The 26,532-nt window shown below is 40.8% G+C and overlaps 1 protein-coding gene across 3 annotated transcripts in view; it reads left to right on the top strand.

The window, feature by feature from the left end:
* OSBPL1A (oxysterol binding protein like 1A) overlaps nt 1-26,532 on the top strand; it is a 79,707-nt gene that overhangs the window by 28,644 nt on the left and 24,531 nt on the right. Inside the window, exons 16-17 of one of the 3 annotated variants that reach the window (XM_069004619.1) lie at nt 1,028-1,134; nt 21,040-21,202. In XM_069004619.1, the coding sequence (XP_068860720.1) occupies nt 1,028-1,134; nt 21,040-21,202 (270 nt within the window). Of the gene's footprint in view, nt 1-1,027; nt 1,135-3,463; nt 3,748-21,039; nt 21,203-26,532 lie in introns of those variants that run through there. The other 2 variants (XM_069004621.1, XM_069004620.1) reach the window with 2 other exon arrangements.

The raw sequence follows: 26,532 nt of genomic DNA, 5'->3' as shown, positions 1-26,532 counted from the left end.
GCTCCTGCACTCGGTGTGCTGCCTCTCCTTCTAGAGGCCCTAGCTGTTCTTAATAGCTGCTGTAAGACTCAGCTCGAGTCAGTGGTGAGCTCTGGTATTGGAGCACAGTTAGTGTGTGGATATGTACTGTATCTTGTCCTGCATAAGCAGTATAAGTTAAAAAATAAATTCAGGAACTGTCACTGATGGACCTCTTAATCTTCAGTGGCGTGACATCATCTTGAAGCACCTGTATTACTAAATGGTGTCAACTGATCCTGGAGTCTGCAGGCACTAAATGTAGCAATTATTTTAATTGCAACAACTATGCTTCCTGAGAAAGTGGCTTACTTGATTTCCTAGGAATTGCTGCACATCACAAAACTTCACAGATTGACTCAATTTCTACCAGCTGATTGAGTTGTCATGATTTCCTGCTGGTTCTAGACATGCAGTCCCTTCTATAAATGGCCACAGAAGTCAGGATAGAAGGTGAGAAGCTTACTACTTACACGTAAGACAAGTCCATGAAAATAAGATCTTCCCCTTTAATTGTTCAGTGCTTGTAGTTACAACCCCATCTATTTTTTTCAAACCTACATTTACAGCTGCACTGAGCACTGTGGTAAGCTTTTTTTCTTCTATATATTACATGACAGAAGGTAAAAAAACACTACATTTTTCACTTTAACTTATATTAAACCAGTGCGGTATCCTTTTTATTTAAGTTCCGTCACCTGGAGCTTTAAAATCTAGAAAGTGGTTAAAAGAAGACTGTTGTTAGTCCCTTTTCCAGTGTCTTGCTGCCATGGCTTACTGCCTCTGCTTTCTAAACCATGCTGAAAGAGAAACTCCATCTATTCATGTGCCTCTTATACCAGTACTAGGGAAAGGATGCAAAAAAAAAACCTCCCACAGATCTTCCAATGCACCAGCCTTCCTGTAGAATGTGAATGTTATGTCTGTATTACTTAGAGGAAAATATGATTAAAAGAATCCTGTAGTTTACAATGTCCCTCTAACATTACTAATATTTTTGTGTTTTCAGGAATATCTTCTCCTCTCCTGCAGAAAGTTGATGTGGTCTCTGAAGTATCCCAGGAAACATGTGAGGCTCTGGCTGAGTGCCTCAACCTATTCACAAAGCAAGAAGGGGTATGTATTGTGCTGTGTGGGTCTGTAAAGGGTTGAACAGTTTAGCATATTTGGCTAGTTCCCTGCTTACCTGTTACAAAAATAAATACACAAAGCCATACAAATTCATGTTGTTGGTAGGCTGTCCTTTTGCATACTGAATGGGATGAAATTTGATGCTTCTAGAGAAAGAGTAGGTATATGCCTCTTCAAAAGGATGTCTTAGCGTTTGGGTGTTCAGAAGAGACATTTTGGTTACAAGCTACTGCTTGCAATGTTCAAACTGAATGCTTGAATTCAATAAAGCTGTTGCTTTGCTGATTTGAAGGTCAAAATATTGAGAAAATTAGTTTTCAGATTTTTTTTTCTTTTTACTAGCTAACTGAAGTGTTGAACAATATTGCTTCTGAATTTGTTTTTCAGACCATGTGCTTAGTGGGTGTGCAAATGCTATTTGTTGAACTTCTGGCTTTCCCAGTAACAAATATCTTGTATAGTGTTAAACATAATGCAAACACTTCAATTTGGGAATATATGTCAAATTCACTAGTTCCTGGAGTAGGAGAGCTGGTATTTTTCTTCCTTCCTGAGAATGCCCTAGTACCATGGAATGAACTCGTCTTCCTGTACTGCAGTAACTATAATCCCTTGGTTAGGCTCTTCTTGTCATCAGTAAGCTGTGTTTCAAAATGAGGTTTGTGTTGGTGCTGTTAGTCTTCCAGTTATTTAACAGTGAGCTACAAACACTGGCTCTATTGTCTAGGTTTGGTTTTTTTTCATTCCTTTCCAAGTCCTTTTGTCTCCAGTCACGAGTCTTTTAGACTTACTTAAGTTCTAGCAGAGTGGAACAAGCATTGCTTTTCTTACACTGAGTTTTTTCCTTAAGAAAGTCTGATATTAAAGTTGCCAGCTTCATTTGCAGATGAGGGGGAAATTGTTACAACAGTGGGTGTATAGTGTTAGTTAGTATTCCTTAAATGCTGGCATCTTGCTTCAAGCCAGACTAAAATAGCTTTCCAGAGTGGAATATGGCAAAACATATGGTGAATTTGTAATTTCACCTTACTTGAACTTGAATAGTCTCAGTAGGTGTAATAGAGGCCTTATTTTAATCTGGAAGCACATAGATTTGGGCACAGAGGGATAGGCCGAGGTGTGAACTTGATGTTCCACCATAGCTAGTGAAATCCATCGATCATGACAGGAAGAGTTTTTTGTCTTGGTATTTTTAAACTTCGAACTACTGAGTTTGGGAATATAGTGCAGGCTTTTAAAGATGCCATAAGATTCATAAGGGAAATTACAGCTGCAATCTCTTACTAAGACTTGCAGCTTTCCAAGCTACATTCATTGATCAGTACTGTTCTTAAACCCACAGCGTTTGGCTTTGTTGTCCTTTATAAGTCAGGGCCCTGTTCTTTGCTGTTCAGTGTTGATTTCTAGACTGTAGCTTTGTTGGCATTGCAAAAGCAATATACATATATATATATATATATATAACCTTGCAACCATATTGTGCATGTCCCATGAAATCTGGTTATCTCTAGAATGAACATTTCTCAAGCCTGGTGCTTTTTTATCTTGCCTCTTTAAGGAGAATTCTTTTTCCCTCTATTTAAATTGTCAGCATACCAAAAGCTACTGCTTGACTAATGAGGAGAGGCTCCCCATTTCAGTAAGGATAACTACAGTGAACACACTTTTGGCTCTCTAGAGAAAACTTTATTTAGTGTTACTTATCTCTGTGCTTTGGAAATTGTAGCATAATCGCGCAGTCTGCAGATAAAATTGCTAACGCAGCACTGAAATAGACAGCTTCAGCCGTCTTCCACTTGCGCTAGAAATGGTGCATGAGCGTGATCTCCGATCGCTCCATCTGTCCGCCGCTTCTCCTTCCCCGCGGTGCCGCCGTGCGGGGCTCGGCGTGCGCGGTGGCGGCGGGGACGCTCCGAGCGGCCGCGGGGAGCGGGGCCCGGGGCCTGCCCGGCGGGCGGGGGCCGCGGCCGCTGCCTCCGGCGGGGCTCCGGGCGGAGGGGCCCCGCGCCGGCCGCCACCCGCGCGGGGAAAGGCGTGACCTCCCCGCTCCGCACGGCGGGAGCGGCTGTGACGCCGCAGAGCCGGGAGCGGGGGGTGGGGGGAGCTTCCAAAAATAACCCACTGCGGCGGGGCTCCGTGCGGGGCGGCCCCGGAGGGCTCGGGAACCCGCACACCCTGCGGGGCCGCCCCGGGAGCCGCGGCGGTGAGCGCTGGGCAGCGCCCCTGCCCCGGCGGCGGGGCGGGGGCGCGGCAGGGGCGGGCGCGCTCGGTCTGTCAGGCCATTTTTAGCCGGGCTGGGAGCCGGCGTGGCCGCCCCGCCGTTCCGGGCTGGTTTCCTCCTCCTCCTGTGCCGCCGCCCCGCGCCCGGCGGAACCCGGCGGGAGCGGTGTTGAGCGGAGCCGCGCCCCGGCTGTGCGGGGCGGCCGCGACTCCCCCGCCCCGCCCTGCGCCGCGCCGGGGCGGCCGCGGAGCCCGCGGCGTGTGGTGCAAGGTGAAGGGGCTGCCCGCGGCGTGTGCCGGCCCGGCAGGTGCTGCCGCCGCCGCTGCTGCAACCGGGCGGCTTCCCTCGGAACGGTGCCGGCCCGAAATCGTCCCGCGGTATGTAGCGTGCGTGATGGGCTGGGGGCTGCTGTTCTGTGGCTCTGCTGCCTTCTTGACATTGGGATGAACCCTTCAGTGTCAAGCAGATACGAGCACAGATACTTTTTGCCAGATAGTTAAAACATGTGAGGGCAAAAGGGAATGTAACTTGGTTTCTTTAATCTGAGTGTTTACTGGGGCGTTGATGTCGGAGCCGGCCAGCACAACTTGAAACGTTTTCTGCAGTGACTTTGGCACAAGGTTAGTAAGTAGTGTTTCAAAGCAGGATTTGCCTTGGACTGTTTCTTGCAAATATCAGAACCTACATTCCTAAAGCAGTTTGATTCTAGTAATTTTTGTGTCCTGAGTTATTTTATGTAGTTGTAGAAGCAGTTGAACTTAAGGTTCTTTTCATGCTATTCTCTCTGCTAGATTTTCTGAATGAGTTTAAAATTCATCTCTGGTACTTGAACTACCTGTGCTGAAGCTGTGTGAAATCGATAGAAAAAAATTTATTTATTTAAAGAAATTAGCTTTTTACTTTTCTTACCTTGCTTCTTCTCTAACCAGTGCTAGGTAAAGTGTGCAGATGAGTATCTTGGCTCTTAAGTTTCACTTTTGCCATCAAGGGTTATATGTAACAGTAAATTAAGAGCTCGTATTGCATGCGTGTAGAACGGATAGCAGTTGTAAGCTGGTTTCATTTGTAGTCTGTCTGTGGCTTTGCAGGTGTTGTCTTTCTTTCTGGTTTGTTTTTGTCTTAAAAAGAGGACTTGTTTACAAGCTGGTGAAAAACCTTAGCTGATGAGATAAGGAATTCAGGAAAGGTTTCTTCATTTTTTGAATTAAATGAGTTGTATATTCAGCTATGAAGAATTTGTCATAACCAGTTAAGCTTATCACTTCTACAGAAACTTTTTAATATTAAAATACTGTGGGTCATAGTCCTTGAACTTAGTTATCTTTCCTATGGCGTAATGTGCTATCTCTTGTATGCACATCCTGTAAATAAAAAATGTGCACACAGTTCAACTGGCAAAAATCAGTCTCTGGAATTTCAGTGTACTGCCTTAGTTTATTTCCGATTTCTTGGAAACAATTGAATGTCTAAAGGTTAGATGTGTCTGTGTGTGTTCTTGTGAGTGAATGCTTGCATGCTCTTTGGCATACAAATAGTTGTCTGTAATATATTTCTGATTTGTCTTCTGGGAGACAGGTATGAGTGTAGCTGTTACCACTTAAACCTTCTTCTACCTTACTGTACTGTGAATGAAGAAGGTACCTGTAGCCTATGTCCAGATGACTCTTTAATGAGAAATTCTGTTATCTGTTTCTTTGTGGGGATGCAGGTGAGGAGAGCAGTGATGACACTCTGCAGTCAAGGGAGAAATGCCGATAAAGGCACCCTGAGCAAATCTGCTAGAGAAGTCCTGGCATCCATCAGCAGTCTTTTTCTTCCACCTGGCAATATCATCAGCTACATTAACCTCTATAAGGTCTTGGGAGCCTCTTGGGAGCGAGAGATGAAGAGGGGTGAGGGACTTGAAATCAGAGAAGCTAAGAAAGAGGTTAATGATAAGATTCCTGAGTTAGGTCTAGTAAGGGGATCATGTATTGGTTGGCTATTGAACTAGACCTAGAACAACAGAGTCCATAGTCCCTCAGGTGATAAAACCAGTGCCTTTGTTTCTCTGATCTTTTCTCTTTGTACTTAGAAACAAGTGACAGCCCTATTTTTTAATTTTTGTTTTTATTCCTTTCAATCACTGGAGCACAAAGGAATTACGTTGTCCATTCTGTTCAGCTCTTGCTGAGAGTAGCAGAGACCAAGAGAAAACCTCAGTGCGTCAAGGCCTGTCAGCAATGCCCTGAACAACTGGAATGTTGTTCAGGTTGTACACTTGTGGAAAGAAGAACAGTTTTCAGACAGTTGATGATTGGACTAAACACAGGAAGAGCTGTTTGATGTTGAGAGTATCAAGGTGTACCTGCATCAAGAAAACCTTTATTTACTCTGGGTCAGTAACTGACTTGATCCTGTTTGTTCCCTTCTCCACCAAATGAGTAGAAATGTACTAAAAATACCTAGTGCAACTTGAGTCTTGTTTGAAAGTTTTCAAGTTCATTGGAAGGTTCTCTATGCTAAGATGGGCTCCGTGATAAAGACTGGTATTTTTCCCTTCTGCAGTGGAGCACAGGATATAAAGTGTCGTGGAATGTTGTGTAGGCACAGTGTATAAGAGTACAAAGCTACCAACAGGGAAGTCATTTGGAAGGTTGTTTCTCCTGCTAGAATGTCGACAGTTCTACTCATGCCTTGATGATTCTTGCTGTACTAATTTTTGGGTGCTGTATATGTTTTTCATCCAGGCTAAAGCTCTATAGTGAAGATATTAAATTTGGAGTAATTTAATAATGAGATGTTTGTGAGTGGCAAAATGTTTTTCCTCTGTAAGCATTTTTTTTTTCCCACCAGTGTACTGAAGTCTTGCAGGTATCAAGCTAACTACAGATCTTTGAAGACAATGTCCTTACCAGTAGAGGAAGGAGTTTAGCATCTTAGTGAAAGTGTCTCAGAGGTAGGGGAATTAAAGAACATAACTTCTTTTTTCTGAGATTTTCCTAGAGCAGCCAAGATTCAATAGGTCACCAGAGTGGGCAGTGAATCTAAGCAGCAGCCCAGACAGAAGCTTTTTAAAATAAGAAATACTGAGTTTCCATTCAGGGGAAAGATAAATAAATATTACTGCTGTTCTTTTATGAAAGGGTATTATGTGTGTTGACAGAGTGCTTTTTTTGAAGCACTTGATAGGTTTTGAAGCAGTTGATAAGATCCTTGGTCAAGTGCTGTATTGGAAAGGCTTCTGGGTGAAAGATGGTTCTGGCTCACAGAAGGACACGCAGATGTTACTATAGGATAAAAGGCAAGTGCTTCTGGTCTTTCTAGTACAGCAGGGTCCCAACTCTGGAGACCTTTTTGGTAGTTTTGTGAGGTTTTTGGTTTTTTATTTCTTTGTTTTCTTCAAGATTGCTGATACAACATATCCCCAGCTACAAGTAAAAAGGTTAATTTCAAAGTACAGAAAGTGACATACTGACTTCTAGCAATGGGGAAAGTCTTGCTGACCTGTAGCTTAAAGAGCCTGCGTGGAAGCTGGTCAGACAGCTTGTCTGAAGGCATTCCCTGCCTCTCACTGTGTAGCCCAACTGGAGGCCCACTGCTAACTTGTACTTGCACTTTCCATAGTGGGTTAATGCTTATTCAAAGCTTGGCCTGTAGATGTGTGTTTTGTTGGCAGTTGTTGTTAAGCAGCCTCGTGTAAACTAACTTGGAATCCATTCATGAGCCTCTGGGGAAACACAGTGTAAAAAACACACAGATTTGAAATGAGGCTCCTCCTTAATGTGCTTCTGCAGCTCCTGCTCTGAGGTTTACTTCTAAGGTCTTGTCTACCACTTGTTTGAGTATTTAATTTTTAATGCAAAAACATTGAGAGAACAGTCTTAGCTGGGGCTGCAGGGAGAAAAAAACCAAGCAGCAATCAAGTTTAATGGAATAGTACTTGACAGAGTACTATTCCTTACTTCTCAAATATGAATTAGGAATTCTGTTTTCTATGAATTTATTTGCAAAATTATGCTCTTGTCTCCAAGCTGATGGAGACAAACAGAAAAAGAAATGTATAACATGGATATCTTCTCTAAGTGTTTTCACTACTTAGTGCTATGAGAATATTGTTTTTTTTCCTCTCATGCTTGAAAAACAAACTGGAGTGAAAAGGTGCACACTTTTATTCTTCTGATGTCATTGTGATGTCATCATGGCATGTAAAACTGATCAGTTTGTTTTCCATGTTCTGGCTTAATTTGTACCTGATGTGTTTTGGAAGAATGGTTGAACAGCAAAGTTCTAAAGCTTGTTAGCTCCCAGCCAGTTAGTGTATTGTCAGCTAAGGACTGGTAGCACTTCAGGAAAAAAGTGAAGCAGCAAAAAAGCAGGATATAAGGCTGAACCTCTCTGCATAGCACCATGCCTGTTAACTTTGTTTGCTGGGATTTTGCATGCAAGTATATAAGATAATTGACTGCAGTCGCCGTCTGGCTGAGTGGTCTGGTTTTGTGTCTCAGCTGCACAAAACATCGGAACACTGAACTGGATAACTGTGGTCACGCACATTTACTAATTCTCTGGAGATGTACAGTTCTTCTTGACCTCTCTTTCTTGAAACTTAATTTATGAAAAGTTAATATAAAAGAAAATAAGGCCTTTTTTTTCCTGTGTAAGTCTCATAAAAGCTATTTTCTTAGAGTAATAATTAAAAAAAATTTTCTACACATATGAAATATAAATTTAATGTAGCCTATCCAGTACTGGATATTAACACATGTTTTTGAGGGAGACAGAATATTTAACTCTTTATTATGTGTGTATTTTGTGCGAAGCTGTTTTAAAGGCAGTGTTTCTGGGCAGCATAAGTAACTTTAAGCTTTGTGACACTTAACAGTTGTCAAATCATCTTAAATTTGTCATGTGGTGGCATTTTAGTATATTTTAGTTTTGCTGGCTTCCTTAAACATCAGTGATACCAGGTCTTTTGCCTTACGGGCTACTAAGCTGTCCATGTATAGCCTTTTCTTGAATAAAGGAGATTGACTGAATCTAAACTTTTCTGCTATTATTTCTGGTTTTTTTTTTTTAGTTGGTTTATTTTAGTCACTTCTGGTCCCATGAAATAGTGGTCTTCTACCTGTGAAGAACAAAATGGATGATTTCCCGTTTAGACAGTATTAGTGCTTATGGAAGAGCCTGTTGTCCATTGTGATTTTTGCTTTTAACCTAAGCTTGACCAGGTCACAATCATGGTATTTCAACTAAAACTGCTTTTTGCACTTTTTTTTCTGACTCATTTGAGCTGATACCATTTTTATAGTCAAGGTAAGCAACTGTGAAATTTGACCTCTTGTCTGATTTTTTTAATCTTGTGACCAAATGTGTACTTACTTGTTGGCCTCTCTCTCCCCAGCCCCCCAGACAACCAGTGACTTTAAAAGCTTTATCTGTTTTAATATTAGTATTCAGAAGTGTGTTATCTCTTCTTGCTCTGTTGTCCAGTGATGAAATGCCTTAGCATAATGCTAGCTGCTGAGTCACTGAGACTATCACTAGAATTGGTAAATGAGCTGTGTTTAGAAAGTATTTACACCCTGAAAGTAAATCACTGGTGCTGTAGTTTTTCTTGAAGGTACGTGCCATGCCCGTTCATAAAGGAATGTTAGTAAACTCTTTCTCTATATTGCCTGTATTGTTCTTAACACCACTCTCCTTGCAGCAATAATGCACTTTTACAATAAATGTGTTCGGTGTTATGTGCAAATGGGAAATACAGGCCTATGCTGTCCAGGTTGGTTGATTAGCACACACAAAACAAATTATGCTCCATTTATAGTGAACTGAATGTGGCTGCAAAGCAATGGTAAGGTAGAGGCCCTCTTACAAATAAAGTGTATCCATTTGTTGTGAATATCCTGATGAGTCCAGTATGAAAAGATGCCCAGCATAGCCCTCATCTGAATATCTGATTTCTTAGCATAGCCCTCATCTGAATATCTTGTCTTTGGGAGTGACACCTGTGATGTGCTTACTTTACTTGCATAGATTCATGTTAAGCCATTTGTAAGATGAATGTGAACTCAGTTGTTTTTGAATAGGAATGTTTTCCCTCCTCTCAGGCTTGTCAGTGCTACATTATTAATGTTAAAACGTGGACATCAATGCAATAACTCTTGGATCCATAGGTATGCTAGGTCACTTTGAGAATGGCTTTAGAGCATGCCTGTTTGAAGGGGGTCTGCAGTGTACATTCATAGCATAGGGGTACTTTTTAACATAGAAGTAGATTGTAAACTTTTTCATCTGCTTCAGAGAGTTTTGTGTTGCAAAGCTAACTGCTTCCACAACAAAAGCTTGTTCAAGTATGTTTGACCTTTAAATAGAAGTACAGCGTCTTGTTAATCTTGAAATATAATAGTGTCACTATTGCACATCCCTTTTTTTGAGTCAAGAACTATGGTGGGATAAAGGGTAGAGAGAACAAACCTATTCTTACCTTGTCTGGAAATATTCAGTGTAATTGGTCAGAGCATCAGCCTCCAGGCCTTGTGCGGTGCTACAGTAGCAGAAAAGCATCTGCAGGAACTTGGTGGGTTTGACCTGATAGACATGCACTAATGGGACACCCATAAACAAGGTTTTTATCATTGTGGTAGGGAATAATCTTGAGTTGTCAAGATAATAGTATACCTCCTCTAGGTAATGTGGTAATCCATGTATTATTAGTAGTATACCTTTCTGGAAATGCCAAGAACATTATTAATTGTGGATGTATCCTGTGCTATGCATCCAAATTGGATCGTGTGTTTTTCCAGTGAAACATCTTGCTCCAAGGTCAGACAAATCAAATTGAGGTTAAAATGAGCTGTCTGAGCCTTTCAGACAGCTTGAAACCTTAGACAGCAGGCATCTGTGCCTATGGATAGCAGAAATACAGCTTCCTCTGACCTGTATCTCCTCTACCTCTGAAGCAACATTTTGGGCTAAGGCCTAAACCCTAATTTCACAAAAGAGCAAAATGAAAGTGGTTGAGGTTGGAAGGGACCTCTGGAGGTCCTCTGGTCCACCCCTCCTGCTCAGTCAGGGCCACCTGGAGCTGGTTGCTCAGGGCCCTGTCCAGATGGCTTTTGAGTATCTCCAGGGATAAAGACTATAACCTCTGTGGGCAGCCTGTGTCAGTGCTCTGTCACCACCACAGTGAAAAAGTGACAATCAGAGGGGATTTCCTGATTTTCAGCTTGTGCCCATTCTTTCCTGTCCTGCCACTGGGCACTACTGAGAAGAGCCTGGCTCCAGTTGTCTTTGCACCTTCCCTTCAGATATTTATGTAGATGAAATTTGCCCTGAGCCCTCTCTTCTTTAGTTTGAGCAATCCTTAGACATACAAATAATACTTAAGGGGCAGTCCAGTACAGTAGTGTTAGAAAATTTCAAGGGACCATGTGCCAAAGATCAGCTGTTAATCTACAGTCAGTGCTTTTCTACTATTGTCTTTTTTCCCACATGCAGTTTATTGAATCTAAAAAATTATGTGTCATCCTAGGCTGTTGGATTCTGTTTCGGCTTGGGGTGGGGAGAGCGTAGAACTTTCATCAAATCTACAAGTTTTCTTCTAGCAGCCAGTGAGTTTTATTGGAGAAGTTTGTAAAAGAACTTCTTAGAAATTTAATCTGGGGTCTCTTTTTCCTCTGAACTGTAGATGCTACCAGATTGCATATAGGGGAGGAGTAAATAGAAGGCTTAACAGTAAATAGCTTTGCTGCAATGTTCTTGAAGAAAAAAAAACAACAAACAAACACAACAATAGAAAGTCCCTATTGTAGAAGGGCAAAAGTATTTGAGAACATTCATAAGGAGAAAAGATCTGTTCCACTTAATGGGAGTATTGGGATGGGATTATCTAGTTCTGCATTGAATTTCCGTACTGCAGAGCATATTTGTCTGTTTGCCCTAACTGCTGGACAAATGTCTGCGTGACATACTCTAATTTCAGGAAATGTCTTATCAACCTACCCAGGGCCTGGCTGAAGTCTGCTGGCTGTTGCCTGCTTAGGAGTAAGGACAAAAACAGTGTCTCAGAGGACAATCATCCCTAAGAAGGGGCAATCTTCTTAATGCTCCAAGTCCTTCTAAAATCTGAAGTAGAAGTGGGATTTTTGCATTTGTATCGGTCTTTGAAGTCTGATTCTTTAATATTGGAAATGTGAGAAGAGGGTGTTTTGGGCTCTAGCAGAAACAGTAAAGAATGCTTTCCAAGGTGGATTTCATTTGGCGATCAGAACTCCAGCATTGCATTCTAAAACTCACTGTTGATTTCTGGCCTATGTAACATATTTCACTTTAATTTGGTTAGTGTCCAAAATGAAATAAAAACGAGCAATTGAGACGTGAGTTTTTCAGAAATGCAGAACAGCTGTACAGCATGCATGTTTGTTTTGGAATTGCTTTTAAAAAACCTGCCAGTTAGTCTTCATGAATAATGAATAATTAACAAGATTCCCAGTGCGGAGCTTGTAGAACAGGCAGACAGCTTCAGAAGTGTTAATTTTTTTTAATAGGAAGCTGTTTTCACTCTGAGTCAACAACTGAGTCCAGCAGCACTAGTAAGCCAGTAAGAGCCAACAAAAACATGGCAAAAACATGACAGTTGCTTCAAAAGAGAAAACATTGCATGCGTTTGCCATAATCCAGCTGGGAAGAAGCATGGGGGAGAGATTACAAAGGGGTTGATCAAAGTAATCAGTGGTGTATGCGGAAGAATACTTAAGGGAAGTAGTTAGATCAAAACTGCCTCAAGATCTGTTTTCAAAACAGTCCTTAAGAATAAAAAGGAAATGTTTCCTGTATGCATTCTTAAAAACCCTTACGTCTTAAAGTCTGGTGTCTCTGTGAGACTAGCAAACTTCAAAGATGTCCAGTCCCTCAAAGGGAAAAGACAAAAAATTGTCCCTACCAGATCTGAAAGCATCCAGCAATATGTTGGTCTGGTTCTGTTAGCGTCAGTGTAATAGGTCAGCTTCAGTGAGGCCTTTAGTTTGAGTTACTTGTGGCATATGGCTCTGAGAACATAAATGCTTAATCTCACTGGGGCAGTGAAATACCCTTGTGGTGTGGTTTTTCTCTGGTAATCTTGTAGCTCTGCAACTCAAAATGCGCTTCCCAAACATGTGCATCACTGCAGATGTCATTGAGTCCCAGCTTGTTTTGGTATTAGTGTTGGCAAGAGTGAATAGCAGCCATATTTAATTTCAGCATTACTCAGAATAGAAACAATACTTCACAGAAAATGACAAAATCTGAAGGCTTTTTCTTTGAGCTCCTGATAGTTGACTAATCAGTATTACAGTACTGGAACACAAGTAGGGACAGAATGGGCTCTGGAGACTGGCAACTTCTGCAGCTCTCAAACCTAAGCAGACTTCATGACATTTATCAGATTACAGTTAAATTGTTTAAGTAAAATGTGAAAAACAAATACTTTTGAAAGGAAGATTTGGAATTGCCATTGAGTCTCATTTTAGAAACAAGCCAAGAAGAGTTTTTTAAGTCTTGACTGTGCAGAAACACTTTGAAGAAAGCAGTTTCTCTAACGGAAAAGCTTAAATCCAAGAATTCAAGCTAAAACCAGCCTTCTAACCTGCAATCAGAAATGAGTCTTTGCAGTTTTCTCATGTGCTCTTAGGTTACTGGCTGAGAACTGTGACATTCTCCACTGGTTAAAACTGCAGTGCTTCAGCAGCCTCTCAGTAAACAGACTTTGACATAGCCAAATGTGGAAACAGGAGAGGGGAAGGAAGGCAGCAAGGTCCGTGTTGAGGAGGAAGTGTTAGTGTCTTAGGAGAGAAAGGTGGGAGGCAAACAGGCCTGTCCCTAGCATGTGGATAGTTCAGAAACTGTTATTCCAGGCAGTCTTGAATGATGAATTTTTATATTAGACATGGTGCTGGGAGAAAGGTGCTCTCAGCATCTCCAGCTTTTCTCTTGAATAACAGTTCTCTCACTGCTTAGATGTCTGCCTGAGTCGACATGATCCTGCCAAAGTATGAGTTTCTTCTGTGTGGATGATAGCTTGGCTCTTGCTTCTACTAGTGCTTCCGCTGTATTTTTCTAAGTTTTATGATCATACCTGTTCCTTTCCTTCATTAGCAGAATTTGATTATATTAATAAATCAAATATAGGGAAATACTACAACTTTGTGCTCAGAAAAATGAAATGTAGCTGTTCCAAATCAGCCCTGCTAAACTCCTCCTCTTGAACTTTGATGTGAATGTTCATAGTATACTAACAATGAACTCTTGTGTTCATCTGGGAATGACTGAGGCAGTCGTATGACTTGTTCTACAAAGTCTTTGCTTTCTTCTATAGACTTTGGGTTGGGATGTAAGAGAAGAGATTACCAGGACTTCAAATTGGTATGTATGGGGTTTGATTGTGTGTATGTGGGTCTTTCAGCATTTGTACAAAAGGAAACTGTATTGGTGATGTTTTCTGTATATGGGTCTGAAAGAAAGCCAGCTGTTACATTTACCTTCCAAGTGTGTTTTCTCTTTTGAATATGATGATCTCCGTAAGATGTGGTCCTCTGATGCTGTAGAGTCAGCTGGCTGGACTTCGGAGATGAAGACTGATGCTGTCTTGTGATACAGTAAATAACCCTTTGCCTATCACCAGTGAGCTCAGCTTACCTCCTTGATTAAGTGATCACATCTTGTTTTGCTTTTCAGTAGTTGCAGTAGCAGTAGTTCAAGTCACTTTCACTTTCTAACTATGCTGGGTTTGGATCTGATAGATCTCTGAAGCCAGGTAACAGACAAGCTTATGGCACAGAGAGAGGGAAAACCTAAGGAAGAAACAATGGCTGAAGTAAAGCATGACCTATTTTGGATCAGTCTTCTGCTCCCTGGGACGAGCCACGGCTGAGATGAAGTTTACAGGAGCTAGTTTACTCCAGCAAATGAAGAGTTAGGATGCAAGACTTTAACATATGTTTATATAGCAGACATTTGTCACAAGTCCCTTGTGCTTGATGGTGCTGGGGAGTAGTGAGTCAGCAAGAGGTTCTTTGTAGAAGGGCCTATGTGTAAACAGATCAGAACTCCAAAAGCTTTGTGTAAAATATTTACATGCTTTAGTAATCTGGGGATGTGTTCCTGAAATCGATTTGGGAATCTGTATGGGACCACTTTGTTGTTGCTTTTATGTGAGCTGTCACACTTGCAGTTTTTTGAAGTGCCATAGGAATATTCATAAATCACTCATTCCTTTATCTAGTGCCTCAAATACCTGAGGCATAGTTGCAAAGAAACACTTTGAAACTAGAACCGTTCCTGCTTTTTGGGGGTGGAGAGTTAAGAGAAAAGCAGGATTATACATATTCATATAATATACTAATATGTGCTTAGTGGGAGTTAAGCCCCATGGGTAGAGGTAAAAGATCAATCCTTTTCTAAAATCCATTTTCCTTCTGGAAAGCATCCTGTGTTGAAGTTCAAGTATGGTTAAAACTGAGAACTTTCAGAGTGAGTTCTCTTTGAGAGCAACTGGTTTCAGTTTTCACTTCAGTTGTAGCTTAAGCAGCTATTCGGAACTATTCCAGGTGGCAGAATGTCTAACTGCTCTTTTCATAGAAGTCTGTCCTGTAGAACAAGTGCTGCAGTAGCATGCTTTGAAATTAGCTAACAAAATATGTAGAACTGTTCCATTTCTAAACAGATGTACCTCGAGGAAAATACTCAGTCTTTACATTTCTTCCTTTGTTCAAGACATGAAGGCAGGCCTGGCTCTGTAAAACTTTTTAAAGTTCTCATTCTACATTAAACATAAAAGAATAAGAGGTTTACTCAGCACTAGTTCAAACTGGACATTGCAAAGGACTGGCTTACGCAAGGAGGCACTAGCAGTAGGGACTGTATTGTACTAACAGCAAAATTGCAATTCTATGAGCTTGTTAGAACAGACAAACTGTGTACATATCAAACTCTGCATTGAGGTTGTGGTTTCCACTCCTAGCCTCAGATTTTTTGGTATGTGTTTCCACTGCTACCCTCAGATGTCATTTGGTATGAAAATCCCAGAAGAAGGGACAGAATTCTTGCTTTGGATTCCCAATGCTTTCTGTGACAGGTTTTCTGTAGTGTAATGTGTTACAATGTAGTGCTTTGTAAGTTCTTTCAGGATTGGAGTAGCTGACCCTGGAAACTATCAGTTTCATATGAATAGATGTAGTGTGAAACAAATGGTAGGTTTGATTTGCTTTACTTTATTACAGAAAGCATCAGGAGATGTTCACAGAAAAATGCCAGTTCTACTATAGCAGAATTTTTCTAATTCCTTGGTTATGTGATAATTTCCAGCCAGGTGTTAGACTAGCCCCTACCTTCCTACTGAAAACTTGCACCTCGTTTGTGTGCTTTGTGGCAAATGCCCCATAAGAAATGACACTTTTGGGAGGATGGAGTTTCTGTGTGGCAGTTAGACAAAGCCATTCATTTTGAAAACCAAAACCTCCCTTCTGAGTTGTCCGAGACGTTGGTGAGGCGGTGTCACAGGCAGCTCTCCCATGCTCAGCTTACTGCAGAGCAGGGTGGGTACGCAGTGTTCTGACATTCCAGCAGAGTCTGCTTTCAGATCCCCTCGTGGTCTCTGTGAAAGAGGAGGTACTTCCTTTCAGCACAACTCTGAAGTCTGCGTGTTTTGGGCAGTCGTTCCTGACACTGGAGTTGAGTGCTTGAAAATAAAATTCAACTAAATCACACTGCGGTGTTGTGAAGTCTGTCTTTTCTCTCTCTCAGTCCAGGAAAAGTAGGATCTAAGGCTGTCTTTTAATTTACAATTCTAATGTTGAAAGCATGTAGCACTGCATATTATTGAGGTGTCTGTATTTGTTCTATGCCTTGCATGCTATATGTTGGATTTAGTGTTTATTTGCAGCTGCAATAGCATGTTGCTGAGATGACCATTTATTAGCTGGGCATAGAGTGGTGTGATCCTTTCCTACCCCACAAAAGTGCCACTGTTGCGGTGCATTGATTTAAATTAAAAGCATCCAGCACCAAACAAAGCAAGTATTTTGTGTATTGTACTAAGATGTCTTCAGGATGGACAGAGAAGCATTGGTTACAGGCTGTGCTGATATAGTTCAAGACTTAAGCCTTTAAAAAAGGAGGAAAAAAAGAGAAAAAAGAGTGGTTTGGTGCATGTTACTAGTCTCCCACCTACCTAAGGAAGACTGAGGGTACAGAATGGAATGGGACTGGTGTTTGTTACACGCAGATAAGCTTTTTGATATTTTGGAATAGGCATGTGAAGTTTCTGCCAGTAGTACACAATGAAGACGCTAACTTTTAAACCATGCTCTTGTGCTTTGCAGGATTTCAGGTAACATGGAAAGGCAGTAGGAGTGTCTGCAAATAGTTTGTTACTTTCCTTTAACAAAAGAAAGAGAAGTTTGATTGCGAAAATAACTCACTTCTACTATTTAAACTCACAATTTGGTGTTCACAGCACCAAATATTACAGTAGCATTTACAAGAATGCTATAGGAAGCTGATGGAAGCAGATTTCCATTCAATAAAACCAAAAGTGAAACTGGTTACCAGACCGTGGATATCAAACATCTTCAGCTGGAGTACGTTTCTAAAAATCAATTGTTGCACTGACCTAGATACACTGACAGAGAACCACCAAGACTTCAATATGAGGTTATAGCCGTGTCTATAGTTGTAAGGATAATGATGGAGTGACTGCTTACTTCTCTGAGGCAAGGGTGGATAGTTTCCATCAGAAGTAGTAAATCTGAAGTTTGACTGTAATACCATTCTCTTTAGAGCTGGAAGCAAGACTGATCTAAATTGTCATTGTGTAACAGTGTGAGCTCAAGGCCAGCTTTATTGATAACTATCTGCTGTTGTGCAGAACAGCTCCTGACAAGGATAAGGTAGGAGGCCTGGCCAGTTGAGCGTTGGGAACTCAGCTGGTCTCATGCCGGGTTCACTTGAGCACTTGGTGCCACTTTCTGCGTAAAGCTCAGAGGAAAGCTTATAATGCTGCTGGTGGTACTGGCATTGTGGGCACCAGTGGCAGGGATCAAAAAGGTGGCAGCCATTCCGTAGCTGGAAGATGAGGAGCTGAAGCCAGTAGGATGTGAATTGCCATCTGTCTCTTTCTCATCTCAGGGCGCCACCAGGAAAGGTACAGAAACCATGGCTGTATTACAAGCTGTGCCTTATGCAGACTGTCAATAAAATGATTCTTCCATTAATCCCTCATGCTCAGGCTGAATTTCCAGAACTGTGTGTACACAGGTGTCTGCATCATTTTGTTGTGATATTTACTACAGTACATAAATATTTGTGTCAGTTCATAAAATGATTTAGTATTCAGCTAATGCAACTTCACAAAATCAGGTGATAATTTACTGAAAAATACTGCTGTCTCTGCATCCAAATTAATAGACTGAAAAGCTTCTCAAGTTTGTTGTTTTATGCTTGTCTTCCTACCTATTACATGAATCCTACAGCTTTTCTGTTAATAACAATTTTTAAAACTAGTCTGGAAGTTCCGTCTGTAATCTTGCAGATGTTTTTGTGTTGGGACAATGAAGAAAGACACAGTGGGAAAAAAACAACTTTTGCAAAAGGGATAAAGCTGAAATGCCGTCTCCAAAAATGGTGGTGGAGTAGTAAGTTCAGCTTGGATCCTGTTCATTGACCATGTCTTTTGAATGAGAAATAAAACATGGCAAAATCATGCATAATGGCAGTCTGCTTCTTACATTTTGGGAAAACCTATCACTCAATTACATTGTTCAATAAACTTACGCTTTGGAAGCAGCCCCAATTTGCCTGCAGTGCTTCATGTTAAGCTGGGAAGAGAATGTGTGATTCTAAGAAAACAAAACAGCAACATTCTCCCTTTACATTCAATTTACTGCAAGGAGTTTTTAGGAGGTGTATCTCATCACCTTGTCTTTTATTACAAAATTGAGGTATCTCTTAAAGCTGCTTTGTGTTAAAAAAAAAAAAAGAGTAAACTGCTTATTTCAAGCAAGGTTCTTTCTCCTGTATTGTTGAGTACGTCAGGGTTGTATCAGCTTTATCTCTCCCAGCATTGCTTTTCTACAGGCAAAATCAATCAAATAAAGGTAGCAGAACCATTTTTAAAATTTTTTTTTCATTCTCATGTTGACACTGTGGAATGGTTTTGTGCTTAAGGATGTGGTGTTGTTGCAGTGTTTACTGACAACAGCCCTCAAGGAATGACTAGTGTAGAGGTGCCAGGCTGTAGAGGTTGGTAGAGCAACCTCTGGACTCTCTCTGAATGTGTGTCCATCCCATAAGCTCCACACTGTTGACAAAAATGTTATAACTTTTCATCTCAAGCCCCCAAATATTGATTTAGGTTGCTTTAAAACTAGTTTATTCAGTTATGAATTAACATCCCAATGGTTGCAAGCAACAAAAGTGTGTTTTCTTTTTTCCTTAGCTTCTGGTTAGCGTTGTGTTCCTTATGGAAGAGATGAAAAGCTTTGGGTTTTGTTACCTACTAGTGTATAATTCCTGTACTAGTAAGTGTCTGGCAACTAGGAAGTCTGGAAATGCACAGAAAAGTGAACCTTACTGTAAAGCTGGAAATTTATTTTACAAAAAAGGAACTTATTTGTAGTACACCTTCTGCAATTCTGAATTCTATGTTATGATAAGACAGAGGAACCTTAAAGTCAAGAAAATACTTTTTTGGAGGAGGCGTGGTCTTAGACCTGTATGTGTTGTTGCTTGTTTAGTCATACAACTGTGACTAAAGGATGCTAAAAAGGTCCATCTGGGGTTTTAGATTATTTTGATTTTCCTTCTATTTGCTGTAAGTTTTAGATAAAGATTTAAATTGCTCAAATCACTTACCAAACCAAAGCATTAGTGCGCAATGGTATCTAATTCAATCCTGTAAAACCAATATTATTGCAAAGAGCGTTTTCATAACTGGTTTTACTTTGGTGTTTAATAAGAATGAAAAGTACCATTTTATTTTCAGCCTTCTATCCTCCCTGTCTCAGAAGAGTAAAATACTGATTCTGTTTCTCTAAATGGGTGGTTCCTTAACTATTTGATGGCATACCAAATGTATTTAGCAGAAACTGCCTAATAACAGATCATTTGCATGGCATGTCTGATTTGTATGAAACATTGCAGTAATTGGCTTCATTGGTACTGTCAGAGTGAACTTTAAATGAAAGTGACAGTAACTAGTCCAGATTTTTTTCATTTTGTTCAGAATAAAACTATTAGACAGTAAGTGACTTACTGGTTTTTCTGCTTTCAATTAGCAACCCAATTTTATACTCTTTTAATTATCATTTAATTGGATTCCCCGCTTACACTCAGAGCCTGGCAGCCAAACCAGCTGATTTAGTATTTGGCACAACTGAGGGGGTGAAAATTTCTTCTATAAATCTTTCTCTAGAGGAGATGTTTCTGCCAGCATAGAAGCTCTTTTCTGGAAGTAGCAAATCTCTTTTAATATCTCCTTACTCGCCTCTTTTGTGCCCACCTCTGAATCCACTATTTGAGAAGTGGTTATAACTGAAGGGGCTGAAGCCTCCAAAGTAAAGCTTTAATGTAAACTGTAACCAGATAGGACATGCAAACAGTTCTTAAATTAGATTCAAAAAGGTAATGTTGGTATATATGTAAGTTATCCCTGTAACTGTTCCAAGAGATTGTCATGTCCTTGCATGTTCTTAGTGGAGGGGGAATTAGTGTTGTAAACTGACCTTTGAGAGTAAACTGGAGGACAAGGCAGGGGTTGGGGATGCTTTTAAAAAGGGAGAAAGGGAAAGACTCGATGGTTTAGGGACTGAAGGAGAGGTAGCACAATGAAGCCTTGCTGGGCTGGGAGAAGTGACCATTTCTGAGCCTTCAGTTACAGCCCTCTCCCCTCTGCTGGCAGACAGAGGAGGCAAGGAAGCACCAGCAAAAAAAATGAGGAAATAGGAAGGACATGTTGGTTTCCCATTACTGGTACTGAACTCAAAACATGGATAACATCATCTGCTCTGGAGCCCATTGCATGTGTGGGTTTTAAAAAACATCCACCATCTGGTGGCTGGACTTCTCTTTTTGTTAACTTCTGGCTCCTTGGTAAACTGGGGAGTGTGGAGGGAGGCCTGTTTATATCGATGTTAAGTCAGTTACCAGAGGAATCTCTTTTTTAACCTCCTCCTGTAATCTTCAGGGTTAAATGTTTTCAGCTCATAGTTCAGTTGCAGTTATTTGTAGCTGGCATTCACATTTGCTCTCTAATTCAATTTAGATGATGCTGCTTGGCCTAAATTGGAGCAGACTAGTAGAAGGAGCTTGGTGCATGTAGAAACCGATCACTGACACTCCTTAGTTAAGGTCATCCAAGTAGAGCTGTAAATATTTCCCCTCAGTTTTAAAGAATAGTTATCTGGCTTGTATTCACTTACAGAATTGTGATTGATACTGTCAGATCTTATGTGTCAGATTTTTCAGCTACTAAAAATGCTGACTAACAACCTTATTGTCATCACACAAGTGCTGTAATACTCTCATTAATCCATGTGGTTTCAGTTCCAGCTGTTTGCTAGTTATTTATTCATTAGGGTCTATTTTCTGAATAGCTTCCAGCTACGCATTCTTCAGAGAGATTAGATTTTATTCATACATGTATCTACTTATAGGTGAGGAATTTGAAACTGGAGCATGAGCAGGAGAAAAACAAGATCTTATCAGAAGCATTAGAGACACTTGCTACCGAACACCATGAACTAGAGCAGTCTCTGGTTAAGGGATCTCCGCCTCTCAGCATCCTCAGTGAAGAGCAATTCTATGATGCTGTTTCAGGTAAGTGATGATGTCCAGAATGTGAGTGTGTAGACAGCATGTGTGTGGTGAATGTATTGGGGGCGGGTGGGTTGGGGGAAGAAGGTGGGAGCAGTCTCAATTCAAGTGAAATCTCTGCCTTTCTAACATGGACCTAATTTTAGGAGTATGCGTGATGTGTTTTATGAGCAGGGCTCTAAAAATTTGCCAGAGTTCACCTGTAGAATTGTATTACTTCACCTTAGCATGACCAAAGGTTACAAAACCACAGGGCAGTAACGGAAGGTCTCATTGCTTGGGTGTTTATGCTCTTTTTTTAAATAGCAAAACATAAGGCTCCTGTTTTGGGAGAGGTAACCGTATGTTGTAGCCTTCTGACTTGCTTTGTCCATGATGGCGTGTGCTTTTTCCTTTGTTCCGTTGTTAAGATCAGACTAAAAATCCCTAGTTTTGAGGGATAACGATGTTAAGAAAGGCTTGTTCCATTTCAATTTTGTGTACCTGAAGTGTTAAATGTGAAAGAAAAGGATGAATCAAAATCCTGCATGCATTTATTAAATGTCTTTTCCTATTTGTTCTTCAGTTTAGTATCTTTCATAATTTCATATGCAGAACACGCAAGTAGTGGTTTTGGAAGATTCTGAACTGCCTGACATGATTACAACATGAATTTGTATAGAGTGGCTGTACATAGTGCAGCTCAGTAGTCGCTTTAACCAGGTGATTCAGCAGCACACACCTGTCTACAACTATGAAGCATCTGGAAAAGCTTGAGGGTGAACATAGTCTAATTGTAGCAGACAATTAGGTTGTGATGGCAAATTTCACTAGCAAGTATGGGGTTACTTTTTCTGTGAACTGAACTGTCTGATGCTTCTGGCAGATGAGAAAAGCAGTGTTCCCAGACTCCTTGATAGGTGTTCTGCAGTGAGAAACTTCAGCAGTGAAAAAACAGGCAAAGGAAGTCTATGCACAGGAACACAGTGAATCAACTTTGTGAAGCAGACTCTGCTCTTTGGCACAGTAGCAAATTTATCAAGCCTTCAAGGAGGAGAAGAGACTGAGGAACACTAAAACAGGTTCTTCATCTGGAACCAAAGGAACAATTCTGCTGAAAGGCCTCAGGCTCTTTTGATTGTCAACAAAGCAGAGAATAGTTCTTTATCTGATGCTGTTGGAATGCAGTCTCTCCAGCTGGGCTTGCTTTGTGCATATGAGAGAATATTAAGCTTTAAAGAGCTGCTAGTTGATACATCTCATAACTGACCTGATCTCTAAATACTGTTGAATGAAAGTGTCCAAAGCCACCTCTCTTGTTGTCGGAGGTGGTGGTTTTGTCCTTGGAAGCTACAAACAAATCACATTAAGTGGATGTGTAAAACTGTGAAACTTGCTGAGTGCATATATATACAAACATACATTAAAAAAACCACATGTGATTTCTTTCTCCTTTGGGAGAAGTTACTTGACATAATTTATCTTAATTGCATTTTAAATAATTTTCTGGGACAGACTCAGTTCCTTGGATGTCTGTCAATTTAATCAGACTGGTGTTAGGTTTTCTTCTCTAGGTTGTTCACATTTAGTGCTTTGCAGAGATTAGGGTCCTTTCTGTCTCTGAAGGGGGCAGGGAAGGGGAGGTGGCGAGAAAAAGGGAAATGTGACATCTTTTCCTGACTACTGGATGCATGTTATCACTTTCACTTTAAGCATAAAAGGAATTAGTTTTTTGTTGGTGTGGTTTGAGGAGCAGGTTTTTTTACTCATCACTGGGATCCTGGTAAAGCTTTCTAGCCTTCGTGCTTTTCTGCTGTGTCCAGGGAGTCTCAACTAGAAGGCTTCTTGTCTCTGTATGACAAGAATACAGTGAGAGCAGAGAATCTGGGGATATTTGATACTGGCTCAAAGTTTGGAAATGTGGGTCTTCTTTCTGAGAGAGGAGCTGTGATCTTAAAGTTTTCATAGAGCAGTGCCTAGGTCTGATCATCAGAAGCTAAAAATTTTTGTCTCTGGAAATCTAAATTGCTACAACTGTCTGCAAAGCTTTTGCTTAATCTGATCTGCAAACTGATAGCATTAAATTATATTGATTTTGGACAAATAGCCATATTCAGGAATTATCTTTCTAGGTTGTATAGGAGATTTAGCAAACACCAATATATTTTAACAGGGTGATATAACAAGTTATAATGTCTGTCAGTGGGAAAATGCCACTACTTAGAGTATTTTTTCTATCAGGATGCCATCTTTTTCTGCTTGCAGTTCCATGAATTTTTAAATCCGTGCTGTAGGAGTGAGTTTAGAAGTGAGAGTGTTGCATAAGTAGGCTTGCACTTTGAGCTGAAGAATTGTTAGTTTTGACGTGACAGGTTGGAAGAAGATACCACTGCTGCTTTTTGTTTTGGTTTTTTTTTAAAGAATTTTGCATGTATAAAGGACATTTCTTGTTTACTCTCAACAGAAGTATCACTAATGGAACAATTCAGAGCAATTTTCAAGCAGGTTTTTGAGGAAGAAGTGTATCAAAAAGGATGTATTCACTGCAGGAGCTACTTGTCCCCATTTGCCATGCTCTGGTTCACACTGTAGAACAATCCAACTGCTCCTGAATGAAGCTGAATCAGAAGATACAGCCCAGTTCCTATTGGACACTCAGTCCATGGCAGTAGAGTAGAGCAGATCTGAAGAGAACAGCACTAGACATGTATCTGGTTCGATTGTCAAGTCCCCAGCACCATCTGTTCTGCTTGCAAATCTGCAGCCGAGCCATGCTACCTGCTAGTGTTGGCATAGATTGAATTGCTCTCTGTAAAGTCTGGGGTATGTGGTTCTCTTTGTAGAAATTGTGGCCAGAGTTACAGAAATATCCTCTTTCTTTTCCAAAACTGGAGTAAGGAAAATGTTTGCAATGTGGTAAGATTCCTTACTGAAGTTGATTTCCCAAAGTCTCTTCTCTTATTTTTAAGTGATAGGCTGTTGTCAGTACTTTTTGACAGTCGCAGTAGTTCCTAAATCCCTGCATTAAGAGAGATATTTAAGGAAGAACCTACAGAAAAAGAAAGTTTTGTTACCAAAGCATGGTATCCAGTGTTAAGAAGAGCAAAGTTAAGGGTGGTATTAATCTGAACTCTGATAGCCATAGGTCAGTTAACAGCGCTTCCCGGTGCGCTGATCCGCTCATCATGGGAGTGGTGGAAATGTGTAATTAAACTCAATACCACACAGAGTGCTGCAGCTCTCACTTTCAGGATTGAATGCTTAACATGTGTCAAACTCTTCTATGTTTAAAGCAGGGTGGGACGGAACGGGAGGGCTCTGGGGAGGGGAAGAAGCACTGAGCAAGTAGCAAAATTAAAAAGACCAATGCCATCTCCTAGAGAGCTGGAGAAGTTATTAGCTTGGATTAATACAGACCTGATGAGCATATGAAAATGGAGTATGAATGCAGAGTCTGTCCACATTGCTGAAAAATGGCTGAGCAGGTAAAGAATTAAAGGGTAAAGGTACTTGATTTTTGCCTTTCAGATAAGGTTCTGTTGTCATATGCAAATTGTGCACCCAGTTTGGGAAGAGTTTAGATAGTTTAGATCTGCCTTCGTTTTTCTCTTTTAAACAGGTTTTGTCTGAGAGGTGGGGGTTTTTCTGCAAGCAGGATTTTTGTGTGCGTTGAGAGGGTTATTGATGGTTTTGCATAGATGGAATCTTGCAATAAAAGCAGCTATTTAGCTACAGGAATATTTAAATACAGTGAAGCTAACCTGTCATAGTACAGCTTCTGCTGGTATCTACCACTGCTGGGTGCTGTGTTTATAAATAATGTTCCTAAATGGTACAAGAAGTAGCAGACTACATCCGTTGCTTTTGCTTGCTTCCTAGTTTGTCTCCAGTTATCAGATCACTTAAAAATAAAAATGGCACAAAAAGCATAGAAACCTATTGCTTTTCCTTCCATGTTTAGAGTAGTTTGTCAAGGGGCTTTTTTTGAATGTGTACCAGAAATACTTCACAGCCTCTGTGAGACCACCGCTGCCTGTGACTTCTTGCCTTGAATAGAGTTAAAAGAATGAATTCAGGCATCTCAGAGGGGTAGGAAACACCTGGTCAGAATTCAAACCCAACAGTGCCAATGGTTAAACACTGTCTTTCTCAGGTTTGTTTATTAATCAAAAACATTGGCCAAACTTTTCCATCTGCATCTGAAGACTTACCAGTTGTTGCAATAGGAAATGAGGTCCCTTGAGTTAAGTTTCTGTCATTGCTTCTGCTGTTTCCCCTTGCTTTCCCACTCTTGCAAAATGTAGCTGGTGTTGGTACTGTTTCTCTTTCAGGTTTCATGAGCTGGAGGACTTCCTAGTCAGCCTGGTCTTGTCTCAGAGATCACTTTAAAATTTTGGCTTCTGAACAGGGACTCCTATTCCTTCTCCCCTCTCCTCAGCCCACAACCCCTTAAGTTCAATTAAAAAAAACTCCTCATTTTCTCCTAGTCATCTGTTTGACAGCTGCTCTGTAGAAACTTGTGAATATAAATCTTTTTTTGCAGTGACGGGGGAGTATGCAAATCTTAATTCAGAAAAGAGTTCGCTGCAAGTGCACAGGGAAAAAGCTCAGTTTGAATTGCCTGTTGATCTGTGCTCACAATACAATACTAGGCTTGTTCACTCTGACACCGTAACAAACTCTCAAGGCTTGCTGAGTTCATTGGGTTAAAAGGGGGTAGCTGAGGTTAAGGGCTTGGAGACTGAGATCTTTGATGGCAGCAGCTGTTGTAGACAGATTTTCCCAATTTCTCAGGAAAATGGGTGAGGTTTCTTTAGAGAGCAATTTCTTACTACAGCTGTGTTTCATTCTTCTACTGTTCTTTATTGTATAGCATGAATTGTTGCATTAGGTAAGGCACGTGCCCTGGAGAAGGGTGTCTGGTCAGTGTCTCCAGCTCTGGAGAGGTTTGCAGGTGCAGAGCTCAGTCCAGCAGAATCATCTCTTGTCACTATAAGGCCAGCATGAGGAGAACTGAATGTGTGTGGTATTTAAAAATCCTTGTTACACTGAGAAGCATACCGAAGAGTGATAGGCAGTTCTGGTGAAGCTTATCTGTTCTTGCCTTTCTGCCTCTGGAGTCCTGGCTCTGTTTCAGAAACTCAGATTGAGAGAATTTGCACGTTATGACTCTTGTCTGAAAGCAACACAGTCCTGGATGGTACAAGAGAAGGACTCTGCAGGAGTAGATCTTTTCCTTTACATTGCTGGGTTGGCTTCTTGTTCTTCTTGTCATGATAACTGTTGGCACAGTTGAGCAGCTCTTTCAAAAGAGAGGTGGAATACCTACCTCGAGGGGATTTATAGATTGTCAT

This window comes from Aphelocoma coerulescens, chromosome 2 (genome assembly GCF_041296385.1).
Source record: "Aphelocoma coerulescens isolate FSJ_1873_10779 chromosome 2, UR_Acoe_1.0, whole genome shotgun sequence".
Lineage (NCBI taxonomy): Eukaryota > Metazoa > Chordata > Aves > Passeriformes > Corvidae > Aphelocoma > Aphelocoma coerulescens.
Note: the sequence above shows the minus strand (reverse complement) of the source record. Positions and strands in the feature narration are given on the sequence as shown.